Below are 16498 nucleotides of genomic sequence, written 5' to 3' on the forward strand. Positions count from 1 at the left end.
GGTTTTTGCAGTTTTGAGGTTTGTACCTTTTTTATAGTTCCTGGTTGATTTCTTTATTTGTATTATCAGGCCTTCTTAGTTTAGTTACCCTTGGTTATAGTTTATTCGTATTTGACTCCTTGGTCCTCGTGTTCTCAGCGTCAAGTCTGCGTTCCTGTCGAGTCATTTCCTGTTTTGTCTTGCTAATCTCTTGTTTCATGTACACTGTATTCAGTTCTACTCCCCTCTTCTCATTTTTAGTAATTATTCCCACCTGTCACCCATCCAAGACTACAGCTTACACTCTAAAGGTCTCATTTAGCATGTTAAATGTTCATGAGTACAATTTCAAAAATACAAGTCTGGCTTGTTTGGAATGGCTGCTGGGGGAGCAAACCTCTGGCAACAAGGACATGGTAGCACAGCTTAGCTTTGCAAAGTTGGATCTGAACAAACCACAAAACCTTTGAAGCAATGTCCTTTGGATAGATGAGACCAAAGTGGAGATGTTCAGCACCACGTTTGGCAAGAACCAAACAGCACCTTGAACTGATGTGACCGACTGATAAAGTCACACAGAAAACAATTTCTTCAACTTATTGCTGCAAATGGTGGTTCTACAAGTTAGCAAATCGTGGGGCATACTTAAGTTTTTCACAGGACTGCATGAACTGCTGCGACTGCAGGCATAATTTAAAAAAAAAAAAACACATCCTAAGTTAGATATTGAGATCACTCGATGATGGCAGACCAGATGGACTTCCACATCATTCAAAAAAAATGAGAAGACATCAAGACAAGTGACATGCACTAATGTATTTTTTTTTGGTAATGTTTCAGAAACCGGTTTATTGAAGTGCACGTAAATATGCTGAGTCGTCATTACAGCTGTGGATGCATTTTTTCATTGATGTGTCCAAATGGCGATCAGCGGTAAAAACAGCTCCACAGGATTATCACATAACATGTAGCCAAGGCACATTCACATTTTGTTTGTAATACCATGTCACAAAAAAATAATACACTTGCCTGACTCACTCCGACCATCTGCTACAAAGTTATGTGAACATCTCTCTCTCTCTCTCTCACACACACACACACACACACACACACACAAGCACACACACCTGTGTATAAAATTTCTGATTCTCACATCTGATGAAAACATTGATCTGGGAATTGAAAATATAAGATTTTTTCCCCCCGTCTGTTTAAAAAAAATTGCGTAACTGGCAGTCATCAGCCTTGCATTGGACTACTCTAGAAAAGTATTTGAAGAAGCAGCTGTGCTGGACACATCTGTACCTTTATCATCTTGTGCTAGCAAATGAAAACACCACAGAATATTCAGAACGTCCCAACGTGTTAAAGCCATATCGACAGTTACATCTTCATTTGAGTACCGCAGGTAGGACGTCTTTCATTGTACCAACTGAAAACAGGACATCGAGGATACAATCACTGAATGAATGTTGCCAAAAAGAAACAAACAAAAGACAAAAACAAAACCCACAAACTGAACTCACTGACCAAAGCTAAGGTGACCAGAAACAATTGATAAAAAAAAAAAAAAAAAAAAAAAATCAATCTTTTCACAACTGCGCCCAAACTTCATTCCAGTTATTCCCACATACTGAGAATTTGTGGTGGTGAATTGCATTGCTACAACTTCCCCAAACAGCTGACATGCAACTCTAACGCTGTGCAATCAGTAGGTGTGAAAGTGTTACAGAAAAGTCAGTTATTTAGTCAATTATGAGAACTGCTCATCCAAACACAAACAGCAGTTCATTCAGCCCCCAACAATACATCGGCCCAGTATATAATGGACTGGGAAGCTGCAAAACACACATAATGCACACAGACACACACGCACTTACACAGAGACTGTGCCTGTTCAAAATGCGGCTGTGCAGAACAGGTGAATTTCTGGACTGTCCATTCACACAAAAATGAAAAAAAAAAAAGAAAAGAAAAAGAACAGAAAATACTGGATTTCATTTCTTTATCTAATCCTGATTCTGTGCTGTGTTTATGGTCATGCTGGTTTTTCTTCTGTACGTGTTGCTGTCCTGGTATATGAGACCACAGCAGTGAAATTGTGTAAGAACTTTCTGACACCCTACAAAGGCCTGTTTGAGGGTTAAGACTTAGTTTCAGGGTAAAAGTTAGAAATAGGTTTAGGTTAGAGTGACGCTCTGGCACTTGGGTGTAATGCTTAAAGCTTTATCTTTCTGAGGACAATTTCTTCCCATGTCTCTTACCCCAGTACAAGGATGCTCATCTAAAAGACGCCAGTGAATGATTTAGCTAAATAAGCAACCCCACACACCCACCCACAGTTCCTTGATTCATTAGTAAGATTGTATCCATATCTTACCAATTATGATAACCGTCCTCAGTATTTACACCTTGTTACCAAAGTAAAACCTCTGATCTCATCACAGTCCTGCAGGAGGCACTCGGTAGCCGCCTTGAAATGCATACGGGCACTTATTTGGCCAGTTACCCTGGAGCATGAACTACAATGAAATGTAATTTCAATGGCCACCAGGACATGAAAAAAAATGCATGTACAGAACAACAAGTCAAGTCTGTTCAGGGTCACTTACTTGCCCCTCAAAGGTTTTAAAAACTCATTTTCTCCTGTTGCAGAAGATTTCCCATTTCAATCAGGATTCTGTGAGTGCCACATGTCTCTTTAAAAATGTCTCTGGTTTCATCTTTAACAGCTTAAATGTCTGACTGTTCAGATAGGGGTGTTGGGCAAATGCCCATTAGAACCTGAAATCGCCGTGTTGCAAACTAACTCGCTGGCATGTCCACTTTGCAGGGCTTGTCCGTTCCTTTTGCTCAAAAACTCATTCCTCCTTAGGGCCTCCTGCTCTACAGGGGTCCTTCTGTCGGAGTCTATGGTTGGACTTTCTGTCTGGGGGGCTGTTCTGTTGTAGCAGCGCTTTCTGATAACATACAGAAAGATGGTGATCAGCAGACTGAGGGAGAGCACTAGCAGAAGTGACACAATTACCAGTTCCTTTAAGTAGCATGTGGCTTGGGCTGCCAGCAGTTGTTCGCCATCCTCGAACTCTAATTCTCTCTGTCCAGATTCTTTTGTCCGTAAGGTCAAGTTTTTGCCCAGCTGTCTGGTGGTGACTTGAGTGTTCCTGTTGGATGCTGTTGGCTTAGACTCTCCTTGCTGTGTTCCCACAGAGCTGTGGAGTCCAGATTCTAGCTTGGCCATAGATTGTGTGGTGGGTATGGGGTGTGTCTGAGGCTGGGTGTAGCTGGTTGGCGTTTGAGACAAAGGGCTGCTCTTCTGTTTGACATGATAGATTGCCATAGTCTGTTGGTAGCCATTCTCAGTGGATAGGCAGAGGTAGTGGCCCAGAGTGGCAGGGGTGGCCACAAAGCTCAGACTCCCATCCTCCAGGTTCAGGTACAGGTCTGAGGACAGCCGACTGTTGGGACGCTCCCAGAGCTGCTGGGACAGCCGTGATGCTGCAGGACACTGCAGCCGCACTACTTCGTTCAGAGACACCGACACCAGCTCACCTGGAGGACACGAGGCTGACAATACACATTATAGTTCGCCATCATAATCTAAATAGTCGTTCAGAGATCACAAAAACTGAAATAAGTGTTCTAAACATGCATAAATGTGAATTTTACGCCACCATGTCTAAATTAAAGCAAAAGGCTGAAAACAAATGAGTTTTCTTTATAAGCTTGGTCCACAGCCCACACAAAATCTCAGCTTAAATAAGAACTGGCTGTGATTTTCATTTTATTATTTCATTTCTTTTAGACTTTTATAATTATTGACTTTTCTCCTTCACTCAGACTCCAAAATAAAAACTGTTCCTTTGCTGTTCGTGCCTATAAAACCCATCAGCTTGGACTTGCCTTTGGTGAGATTTTGACTGTCAGTTTCACTTATGTTTTATCTTTATCTGCTCAGTGTATTGTTTATTATCTTTTATTATGAAGCATTTTTTTGCTACTGCAACTTACAACATGTTTACATTGTTGTATTCAGGCAAGTCACTGTGAGAAAAACCTGAGCCTTAGTGCCACTTTAGACAATAGCTTTAGCAAATAACGGTGTTTTACACTGAATATGTAACCAGCTTAAGCAAAGCAGCTAAGGGATATTATACTCACCTGCAGGCAGTTTGTTTGGACCAAATCTGGTCTTATGATTTAATGACACACTGCTGCATACATCTTCAACATTTCCTCTTTCTACGTCCTGGCCTCTGCGGAGGGAAAACAGTTGACAGAGGTTGGCACAAAGTTTACAGATTCACCGCTGATGACCAACATTTAAAGCATAAGGAAAAATGTGAAGGTGAAAAAGCAGTCCCATATTCTTTACTGGAATTACAGTGTCCTTCACCTAGCTGCAGTCTGTAGAGTCTGTTCTATAGTTGCACTAAGAGTACTCCAAGGCTGATTCCTTACCCAGCTTATTTATTTTAGGGAGGACTACTTACACAATTTCATTGTGCAAACTTGTGTTCCATAATATACTGTAGATAATAAATGGAAGCCATGCTCCACGTTAATGCAGGACCACCTTCAAAACAAGTCAGATTATAAAAGATGCAAATATCAAAGCTACAGTCCAATCAGTCACCGAGTAATTCCTCCTGCTGGTATCATTTTCATGTTGGCACGGAAGCACAAGCGTAAGTTGTTCGTACTACATATTCTGGACACAATAATGGAAATATCTTGTGGTACTCACAGATTAGTGTGTGTTTTTGAGACCATCACACAGACCCTGCTGGCAGTATCCCAACCACAGAAGGGATCTCGGGCCAGAACACACTGAGCACAGGTCCAGTAAAAAGAGCAGTTGGCTGCCGGGACCTTCACGACACCCTCCGACGTGCCGATATAAATCATACCCTGCAGCGGCACAGAATAAGATCAAAACTGTTCAAATACTTCTGTAGAACATTTGGGACGACACAGACATTGTTCGATTATAATCCACTCAGAGCTGGCCCTGATGGAAACCCACCATCGGTCACTCCTACCACACACCTCACCACTCTCCTCATACAAGCTGTGCACCACCCTCGCATGCGTCTGTAACTTCTCTCAGCACCCTATCATGCTTACTCAAGATCCACAAAGTGCAACTCCTTCTGAGCTCCTCTATATTAATGCACCAAAACTCTCAAAGGAAACACTGCACGTTCTGCTGCTCGCCAATCATCACTTCTCTTCTTAGTGCAGCTTCAACAGCAACTCAACAACTCTTTCCCACAGCTTCAAGGTATCGCTAATCAACTTTATCTCTCTGTAGTGACTCAGTGCACCGCCCTTGCTCTTGAAAATCGATATCAGTACACTTCGCCTCCATTCCTCCTTTCACTCTCCAAGATTGTGTTAATCTGGTTAAAAAGTCCACTGCCGTCTCTCCTCCATCTTCATCCCACAACATGTACGTCATCTCAACCAACTGCCTTTCCACTCTTCATCCTCTTCATAGCTGCTCCTCCTTACGACTCCTCTGCACTTCCTGATGCACTAACGTTTTCTCCGGTCAGACTTCTCTCTCTCTCATTTTCTTCATTCATCAGCTCCTCAGCATACTCCTTGCATCTTCTCAACACACTCTTCTCATTTCCATCATTATCCTTAATCACCCTATCCTGCTGCACATCCTTTCCAGCATGAACCGTCTAGACAGTAAATACAAGTCCTTTCCTTATTTCTTAGTGTCCACTTTCATATGCAACTCATAATAATCCTGCCACCTTTGTCTTTGACGTATACCTAGCCTTCCGGTACTCTCGTTTACTTTTTTCATCTAACTGACTATCCTGCTTTTTCTTTGCTAACCTCTTCCTTCCTTCAACCAGAGTAGACTCACAAATTAACCTAGCATGTCTCTGGAGTGCGGGAGGAAGCACACGGTCACGGCAGTGTGTGAAAAACAAACAAACAAACAAACTAAAAACTGAGCAACCAATTACAGGAAAGCAATACCCAAAACAAAACAGACACAAATACAATTTTCAGTCTGTTCATCTGAATGTTTCATAAATGGCCATGTAGGAACAGGATGTGTAATATGACTCTCAGAGTGAGTGTAGAGATGAAGTTTCCTCTATAATACTTTACCCTCAAACAATTTTAGAGCTTTATAGAGCTACTGGTGCTGAACAGTCTGGAGCTAAATAATAATAAATACATAATTTACACTTGCAGCATCACACAGGAACTCTCCACCATCATCAGCAGTTTGTTTTCATTTCTTCATGCTTATTGGCCCCACTGGTAAAATCTGGCCTCTAGTCTAAATGCCTAAATGAAACTGAATCACAACTTAAAGGTCACAGTGTGCACCTTGAGTATGGAGAGCTTCAGGCTCTTGACAGGCTGAGGCTGCTCAAAGACCTGAACCTCCTCAATGATATGGGCCCCTCTCTGCAGCAGCACTACTTTCTGCAAATAACCAGACTCTGAAACATAAGAAAAAAAATCATTTTAATAGAGTTGACAGACATAATACTTTAACTGATTTGTAAATATCCTATACAGACATTTTTATGTGCACCTACCTGATTTCTGTCACACAAGAATTTGGGTAAATGATGTAAAACTTGGAGCTGCTTTCATATTATTCTGCTGAGCAAACTGGATGAAGCATTTATCTAGTATCACACCCAAAATACCTCGACCTACCAATTTAATGAGCATTAGCTCCCTACAGTATGCTGAATAGGCTGAACCCACAGACAGTATAATAGGTGGACACACGGTTACTGAGGTCCTGTTTGATGCCTTGAGATGAGCTTGTTTTTGCTGTCACCATCTTGGTTTCAAAAATCCAGATGTGAAGAGGAGGGACAGGTCTGACTGTGAGACTGTTGTTATCCAATGAGCATACCTAAGATAATCCTCCATTTTAAACATAGCATGACCAAGATTCATAAAATAGACCCAAGTTTTTATTCAATATGACCCAAAATGACTGAGCACGCAAACTTAGGCAGAAAGCCGTTTCCTCATAGACTTCTACAGAAGCAAACACAGCTATCGCCATCTTGTGGCCTTCAGATAGAACACAATTCATCAATTCATATCAAACAAGTGATCGTTCATAACCATCAGAAAACGACGTGCCACACAACAGGAAAGAGTCGTTATATGTTTAGATGCAGAGACAGAAGTCTTTAGACTCAGTCAGATGACATTATAAAAATACAGCTTTCACGTCTTATTAAAATATTTAAAATGAATCCACAAGTATAAAATTACATTATCAACCCCTGAACTAAGCAAGAAGAGGATAGTAGGCTCTGATTTCAGTGGAGGGTGTGAGGAAAAACAGCATTCAACTTATTAAATTACATGGAAAAATATTGGATATTGTAATTATGGTGATATGTGATAGGGTTCTTTTTTTTAAGAAGATGTTAATATTGTACATATTGTGTTTTACTGCTCAGCCTCAGGCCCTACCTGTAAGCAGAAACAGGACAGTGTAGTGCTTGCTGTTGGCCGCCTGGACCCTCTGGACCCTCAGATGGCTATAGTAGTGCTCAGCAGACACCATGGTAAGATTTCTTCCAACTGGCCGCACGCTGTCGTCTGCCAGGAAGTTCTCTTTGACAAAGCGCAGGGCGTTGTCTGAGGCATTGTGCAGGCCACACTGCCACACAAAGATTGACACAAACAAATGAACTCTTATATTCACAATTACCATTTTTCTTGCACACACTCATTAGCATTTAAATTCTCATCACAATTACAAAAGTGTTGTCTAATAATACACAAGGCTTACAATGGTGTTAAAAATGGTTAAGAACCAAAAAAGATACACACACATTACGCTGGTTTTATGAGCAATTGTGTTTTTACACTCACAAAATATAAAATGTACAAACAAAACTAGATAACCCACTGCAGACTACAGATCTGAATCACATGGGTCAAATCTGAACATTTTGAAGCTGATAACTAATAATTGTGCAGCTGACATTGTTTGCATTTTCATAAGTAACGATTTACCTCGCCTGGATTCGCAACCTTCTCTTGAACCCGTGCACTCCACTGTAATGTGTCCCGGTTCAGGACTTTGTAGTTGCCAGAAAAAACTGATCTGATGTCAGTCAGGCGGAAGGAACACACTGCTGACCGTCCAGAGTTGACAGACCTGGTTGATTAAAAACAAACAGTAAGGACACAGAGACTGAGAGCTAGAGACATGAAGATATATCACACAACATTCTGTCCTTTAGAGAGCAGTAACTTTCAACAAGGCTAAAGACTCTGCTTCCCAATCTCTACAGCATGTTTTCATTTCCATTTTTTTCAATTTCAAGTGGAAATATCTTGATTGCTCAGAGGACATCACTACTCACCACTGGGAGGTGAATATGCCATAAAAGAGTGTATCATCCACAGGAGCTCCCTCTGCTGGTGGGAGGGTGTCTATGTCCCAGAGCACATTATAGGGCAGCTCGTGGTCAGCTTGGCACAGCAGCTGAGCTTTGGCAAACGTGGTCCAGCGTCGCTGCAGGGTCCGCTGACCTCCCACATCACTCTGACATATGAGAGGAAAAGAAATCATCAAGCACAAAGCAGCACTACGACATGCCGATGTCACCATTTATTTAGTATTTCAGATAGTCTAACTGTTATCATATGGTAGGAATTTGGGTTTTGGTTGCCTTTATATTTCTTGATTTAGCAATGTTGCCTTTAGTAAATTTCATTTTGAAACTGAAGAAATGAAGACATTCTATTATCCCACTGGCAAAGTGAAAGCCTTGAAAAAAAAAAAAAAACAGAGCAGGAAATGGAGGAGATGCTATCCAGTCCATTTCCCAGGTCAAAATGGAGACAACCTGTATTTGTGTGAGAGGTCTGGCCTGCGTGTGAATTTTGTTTTTTCCTAGGAGAAAATTTAAAATACAAGAAGATTGTTGAATTCTTTGCAGAATCTTTCTGAATGGGTCTTCCATGAGCGCCATTGTTTCCCACGTACCATGCAGACCTGAGAGACACGGGAGACAATAAACTTGTCGATGAAGTCGTACTCTCTGCCCACTTCGCTGAAGAAGAAGTAAATTTTCTCTTCATCTGGAATAAATGTGGAACTGACGAAAGTTGGATCTATGGCAAACAGAAGGAAAAATAAGCTGAAATGTAAGTGACTGGAAAAACATGGACATGATGTATTCTGATGTATTTGATACAAAGCTGGAAATATAAAAAGCTTTTTAATAATGAAACTGAAATAAAGGCTTATTACAAACTTTGTGATTCCTACTACGCTGCAGTTAATAGGCAGTGCACTCCACTTACTTTAGATGTGCCAGTTATTGATATAAACAGCAGAACAGATTTTCAACTGCTACCACTTTCAAATATTTAAAGTTGAGGAAGAGCACACTCACCCTCCAGCCATCCTAATGTGTCATCCAACTTCAGGTCAACACGCTTGCCTTCGCTGAGGTGCCTTGAGATGACTGGCCGGTTTCCCCTGTAGTCTGCCACAGTGCCCGTATAAAGCTCTCCATCTGAGAAACACGACAGAGAATACTGAAGGGCAGCACTGATGCAACAAAAATGTATCAGGCTGCGCTTTGTGGCCATCGGCTGCTTTCTCCAGGTAGCTGAAAATGCAGATGGTGGAATAACAGGTTAAAATGAGTGATTTATTACAGGAATAAAGATGATCACTCCCCACAGATATGGCACATTAAAAGTGCTAAGTAAATGTCAGCTATCGGGGAATCACACTCCTCAGCCTCCCTGGTAAGGTCTATGCCAGGGTGCTGGAAAGGAGGGTCCACCCTTTAGTCGAACCTCAGACTCAAGAGGAACGATGTGGTTTTCATCCTGGTTGTGGAACGCTGGACCAGCTCTTCATCCTCTTGAGGATATTCGAGTGCGCATGGGAGTTTGTCCATCCAATGTACATGTGCTTTGTGGACTTGGAGAAAGCACTTGACCATGTCCCTCAGGGTATCTTGTGGGGAGTGCAGGGACTGAATGGCCCGCCACAGCAGTCCCTGCACAACCGCAGTGAGAGCTTTGGTCCATATTGCCGGCAATAAGTCAGACTCGTTCCCTGTGGGTGTTGGATTCTGCCGGGACTGCCCTTTGTCACAGATTCTGTTCATAATGTTCATGGACAGAATTTCTAGGCACAGCCAAGTGGCAGAAAACAGCTTCTGTTTGAATTCCTCACAGGTGCTGCATGCTGGGAATTCAGCAGTAAAATCACCACATCAAATCACCAGGCAGCAACCATGCCCTTTAAACTTGACTCAGCTAACATCTACCGTTGTAGCTGTGGCATCACTTCCTTACCTACAACGATAGCAGTGTTGCGTTGGTAGGGGTCATAGGGGCAGCGACCTCTTCCTTCATCAGGCTTGAGGCTCATTGTTAGTGTGTCTGTGTTCTGGGAAGAAAAGAGGAAAAAGTCAAGCTGCTACTGAACTAAAAGTTGAGTACTACTGTAATACTGTCACAGTGTTAAACTTAAATGCCTTACAATGTAGGTACAGCGTGGACTGAAGGCAAATGTTCCACAGGCATAGATGTGTGTGGTGTTCAGGAATTGCAGCACACGTATGAAGTTGGGACAGTCGGCCTAAAAACAATAAACAAAAAAAAAAGACAAAGTTAAAAATTTCAACAAAACCAAAATATGTAAATATGCAAAATATGCTGACTGTTTCATATATCATGACCTCAACAGGCTCATGCTTCACCAACAAACAAATCAATACACAGCCTAAATAACCTATTCCAACTTTCTTCTACTCATGAAAGGGACCGTAAATGCTAGCTGTAAATTACTAGCAGCTTGGCTGCGTTTGGTTCATAGTCTAAGTCATATAAAAATATTTGTAATTTAATAGGTTCACAGTCTTTGTTCATACATACAAAACAGAATACTTGCCATTTTCTTGCCTTTCATGGAACACTGTTCAAGATCTTCGTCTGAAGGAGTCCAGTCCAGCTGAGAGAAGAGGAGAGAGTCAAATTCATCGAAAAGAGCAAATCAGGACGCAGTGACAGTAGGCGTGATGCATTTCTTTTGAAGAAAGAATAGTTCGTGACTATTGCAAACTCTATTACTAAGATATGTGATGAGACCACAGTGATGCAATGCCACACTGAACTTTTCTAGAACTTTCTGGAGCCTGTTCTGGGGTGCATGTGAGAAGCCTGCCAGCTCCCTCATACAGAGACTCTGTGATGTTGGATTGCTTCCTGTGCATTTACTGCCAATGAGTGTCCATCACATGTGCCGCCTCTTGCATGTTCAGTCCAGGCAGCTCCCTCTCATAAATTACACAGAGTATTTCCAGTGGTGACACACTGAGTAGATTATGTCCTGCTCTGTGCCACACAGGAGAAGGAGAAATGTGGAAAAAAGTCACAATCTTGCAAAACTGTCTGAAGGTCAAGTGTTCAAACGACTCATGTAAACAGCAGCAGTCTGGTGTGCAGGCTGGCAGGATGAAGGTAGCATTACGCTGCTATCTGACAGGATTCTTGCTCTTCAGCCATTAATTCAGCTGTTTTCACTGTTTAAAAATGCTCCAGCATACAATAAATATTTCACTATGTTTTAACATGGCAACAGGGATTCTCGCTGCAGTGTTCTGCAAAAATACTATAAAACAGTATGAAAAATTTAGCATCATTCCTTTGAGTTCCATAAATTCAAAAGTTAGTCAAAGTACTGCTGATAGCAAAGCAGCGATTGTACTCTGGACATGGGAAGCTGAGGGTCCACCTGAAGGGTGTGTGCATGGTTGCTGCACTGTAATGCAAAGTCCCTGCAGATGGGCCTGTGCATTCATAACAAATGGTAGGCACGTGGACATCTGCTCAGTCTTGCACTCACGATCTGATGCAGAAATTTACATCACTCAGACCCTGACAGACACTAACAGACACTAACAGACACTAGCGTTTAGGGAAACTATAACACCCACATAATCTCGAGTGAGTTCATATCTGTATGTGTAAGCATGCGTCAGCCAACACTCAGCCCCTACCTTGTTCCTCAGTACGATAGTGTCCTTGTGGCTAACATTCAGTGCTAGCACAGCATCCCGAGCTCCAACATACAACGTGTCTCCATCTTCACTGAGCAGCAGTGTGGTGGTATTGCTGACACTGTGGTTACTGAAGCGGATGAGACGTCTTCCAGGACTATCTGTTACCAAACAGCAGTCGACGTTGGGATAAAGCATTTTCATATGAAATAACCACAAATAATTAAAAGCATCCAGATAGAAGCAGGCTTTAATCTGTTACAGGATGGAGCATCAACTGTTTAGATGTCTAAGAACAGGGTGTGTGGGAATTGTCACAGAAGATATTTTGTATCATTATCTAGTGAATTACTGAACACCAAACACACTTAGTGATTAAAATATACATGCATTAGTGCATATACCAGGTATAATCAGGCATTAAAGTGGGTGGGAACAAGCCAGAACTGAACTGCCCAGTATTTTCATCCAACCTTTGAACATGAGTAAATGAGTAACTCTGATAGGCAGGTTCATATATGATAACCTCGAGCCAGTTCATTTCTCTTGTCTGTCTGACATTGCTTCCAACTGATGCCATTGGTTACTCGCCCAGTAAGTCAGAAGGAAATACTGTATGTCCACATGAGGTGTGCAGGCTGGTAGGATAAAGGGTGGCACTTACACATCCCTTTTTTCTTTTCATCCCTGTTTGCATTCATGCATGCAGATGTCAACAGAGTTATGGTTTTGGTACCTTAGCATCTAGCTAGCTCAACAGAAGGAGAGCTTCAGTAACTCAGGAGTTAGAGAGGAACCACGATGGCTCATGTAACACTTTGATCACTTGTTGAATTCAGCTGGCTAAACACACAAGAGGCAGTAAAGCTCAGAGTCAGCAGCAGTACAGGTCAGCTGCTGCCATATCCCACTTTAACCCCAGAGAATAATACCCATGTCCATCATGGGATTGAACAGATTCTACTCGTGACCATTAAGTACCAGAAGTTCTATATATAGATATACAAATGGATTCTTCTATAAAAATATTTTAGAGCAAAAGTGGTTTAATTGACAGATATTGTATAACGTCTTAAAAATATTAAAAACGTAAAATAATTCCAATTCAAATTGGAGATGCTACACGTAAACTCATGTACATTGCTGTGCAAAAATCTCGAGCCACCCCTCATTTCTTTATATTGAGGAAATGGGAAATAGACGCAGCGATTTACAGAATGAGCAAATACACCTGGAAATAAAATAGTTAAGGCGAAAAAAAGGTTTTCACAGTTTTAACAAGCTTGAGCTTAACAAAGCAAGCTTCAGTGCAGGCATGCTTTGACTGCACTGCACTTAATTTATTTCTAGATGGTATTGGTGGATCAAAGTGCGACAGCATTTTTCTGCATTCATAAATCCATCAATTCTGACGAGATCGTCAGCGATGAATTGCAGCTCCAAACCAAGACAGAGCCTCCGCTGTGTTTTACAGATGGCTGTAGACACTCACTGTTGTACCTCTTTCCTGACCTCCTTCATACACAATTTAATGATGACTTAAGCCACGAATCAAAAATTTGGATTCATCACTGCAAAGACCCATTGCCACTGATTGCATGTGGAATTTGGCATACCTCTTCATGCTCTCCCGTTTCCCTTAAGTAAATTTCTTAAAATTTACTTCTTGAATCCTTAGGCCTTTGGAAAACCTGGACAACTATTGCTTAAGACCTCTATAAACATTATGAGAATTTCTGGCTCTTTGGGTGCAAAAAATATACAGCTCAAAAAAAATTAAAGGAACACTTTGAAAACACATTCAAACTCTGTGGGGGAAAGAAATCATGCTGGATATCTAAACTGACTATGGACTGGGTAATGTGTTAGGAATGACAGGATTCCAGATTGATGAAAATGAAAATGGTCATTCTACAAAGACACCCTGAAAATCAAAGTGAAATTTGATGCAGCAGGCTAGGCCTTATCATGTGCTTGTATGTATGCCTGAAAACATCAGGGCATGCTCCTAATGAGATGTGATGATATCCTGGGGAATCTCCTCCCAGATCTAAACCAGGGCATCGTTAAGCTCCTGGACAATCTGAGGTGCAACCTGGTGGTGCTGAATGGACTGAAACATAATGACTCAGATGCCAGTCAGTGATATAAATTCCTTCATCCTCCAGGAACCGCCTCCATACTCTCGCCACATGAGGCTGGGCATTGTTGTGCACCAGGAGGAACCCAGGACCCACTGCACCAGTGTAGGGTCTGACAATAGGTCCAAGGATTTCATTCCGACACCTAACAGCAGTCAGGGTGCCGTTTCCAAGCCTGCAGAGGTTTGTGTGTCCCTCCGTGGACTTGCCTCCCCAGGCTATCAGTGACCCACCACCATCAGTCACACTGAACAATGTTACAGGAAGCATAACGTTCTCCGTGGCTTCTCCAGACCCTTTCATGTCTCAGGATGAACCTGGTCTCCTATGAGAAAAGCACAGGACACCAGTGGTGGACCTGCTAGTTCTGATATGCCAATCGGGCTCCACAGTGGTGGGCAGTGAGCCTAGGGCCCACTAGAGGACGTCGGGCCCTCAGGTCACCCTCATGATGTCTGTTTCTGATTGTTTGGTCAGAGACATTCACACCAGTGGCCTACTGGAGGTCATTTTGTAGGGCTTGGGCAGCACTCGTCCTGTTCCTTCTTGCACATAGGAGCAGATACCGGTCCCACTGATGGTTTAAGGACCTTCTGTGGCCCTGTCCAGCTCTCCTAGAGTAACTGCCTGTTTCCTGCAATCTCCCGTTTTTCTCATTGTTGCACCTCTGGTGCACCTGTTGTTAATTTCAGTTTCAGCAACAAAGCAGCTGAAACTGAAAAACACCCCCCTCTGCTACTGAACTGAAGTTTGACTGACTTGATGCTAAACTCTGATTAAAAAGTGTGCCTTTCATTTTTTTTTGAGCCGTGTGAGCCACAATCTTTAAAGATGTCGTCTAAAGGTTCTTAAGTCTTTGGACATATTATTTGATTTGAAAAAAGAAAATAAAAATTAGCAGAGATTAAGAACCTGATGCAGCTAGTGCCAATTCGTGCTTTTTTTTTTTTTAGGAATATTTCTTACTGACTCCACTTTGGCAGATGATACTTGCCCACTAAATTTCTGTTCTTTATCAGTATGAATCTGGGCTTCCATTATGAAACGATGACCTCATGTTTAGCATCTCCCATTCAGCTTGGTGTTATTTTGCTCTTTTTTAATTTACGAGGTGCATCACAATCTGTCAATTTAATTGTTTTTACAATAAAATATTTTTATACAAGAATCCATTTAATATAGGAGAGACCTCAGAGAAGATAAAAAACATTATTGTGATTTGTTTTTACCTCTGGCACGTTTGAGAGACTTTCCACTGCACTACTTTCACCTTCAGCTCCCGTATAGTTACCTTACCACATTTGAGTTAACCAACATTATAACATGGTTAAAAACACGTGATCCTTTAAAGGGTTCACTCACCCATAGGGAAGGAGACTCTGGGAGTCAGTCCAGTGAGACATGGGCACAGAAAACCCAGCAAGGCCAGGGCGAGTGGCAGCAGGCTGGGGTTCTCCATTACAGCAGGAATAATGGAGTCTGGCCTCAGGATTGACATTTACAGGGTCAGAGGTCTGAAGTTCACATACTCTGCCTTCTGCAGGAGACCATCACTGGATCTGAGACAGATACACACACATTACCATACAGTTCTCCAATCAAATGCAATAACACTCATGTTGTTCTACTCATACTCAAGATAGACAACAAATTGAAATCACCAGTTGCTCAGTCAAGGAACGGAAGTCTTAGCATACCTGAATGGGGGAACATGATCAGGAACATGGTTTTATTAATATGAGAGTGTGTTGTCCCGTAAGCTCACGCAGCTTTGTTATATTTGTTCAGCTGCGTCTTCCCCCCCCCCCCCTTTTTTTTGCGGTGCTCACACACTGTGACGAGCAGTCACAGCTCAGGTAGCGGTTCTATTGCGTCTCAAATAGCGGCTGTGAAGAGACATTTATCTAGAAAGCAAGTCTCGTTGATAAAAAATCTGGAACCACAGACACATGGGCTGCGCTTCGTTAGCGAAGCCCAGAGAGCTCACGGTAACTTTACAGATCAACGTGTTGGGGCGTTTAACGTGGGCTAACGATGATACAGCTCCGTGGTTTCTTGTCTGGACAATGCGGCGCAGTACTAAAATAAACCGAGTCGTCATTTTTGAAAAATCTTAAAGAGCAACAACACGCCAGACAGAAAATTAATCTTACGTTTCCTTTAACGTGTCGTTTCCTCCCCGTGTTTCTTATACCACTCCAAAAGAAAACCAGTGTCGTGTTTAACCGCTCACGCCTCAACAAACACTAAATGAAAAATGTGACCCGGTGAGGAGAAACCGCTGACCGTGGCTCAGCCTTTACTATAACAACAAAGCCCTAAAAGCCTCCTCCC

General features: G+C 42.1%; 1 protein-coding gene across 2 annotated transcripts; it reads right to left on the reverse strand.

The window, feature by feature from the left end:
• Positions 1 to 818: 818 nt before the first annotated feature.
• On the reverse strand, positions 819 to 16498 carry sema4ab (sema domain, immunoglobulin domain (Ig), transmembrane domain (TM) and short cytoplasmic domain, (semaphorin) 4Ab). Of its 2 annotated transcripts, none has more exons than XM_030741453.1 (15): positions 16318 to 16498; positions 15527 to 15723; positions 12024 to 12184; positions 10916 to 10975; positions 10505 to 10603; positions 10318 to 10411; positions 9399 to 9521; positions 8987 to 9114; positions 8361 to 8542; positions 8008 to 8152; positions 7459 to 7648; positions 6340 to 6455; positions 4727 to 4890; positions 4141 to 4235; positions 819 to 3531 (listed from the first exon to the last, which is right to left on the reverse strand). In XM_030741453.1, exons 2-15 carry the CDS (start codon positions 15660 to 15662, stop codon positions 2729 to 2731), a joined length of 2496 nt encoding a protein of 831 aa, XP_030597313.1. In that variant the 5' UTR covers positions 15663 to 15723; positions 16318 to 16498; the 3' UTR covers positions 819 to 2728. The 2 variants fall into 2 exon arrangements, with proteins under 2 accessions (XP_030597313.1, XP_030597312.1); XM_030741452.1 differs by having other exon boundaries at positions 819 to 3546; positions 16318 to 16497.

The sequence above is a fragment of the Archocentrus centrarchus genome, chromosome 11 (genome assembly GCF_007364275.1).
Source record: "Archocentrus centrarchus isolate MPI-CPG fArcCen1 chromosome 11, fArcCen1, whole genome shotgun sequence".
In the NCBI taxonomy this organism is placed as follows: Eukaryota; Metazoa; Chordata; class Actinopteri; order Cichliformes; family Cichlidae; genus Archocentrus; species Archocentrus centrarchus.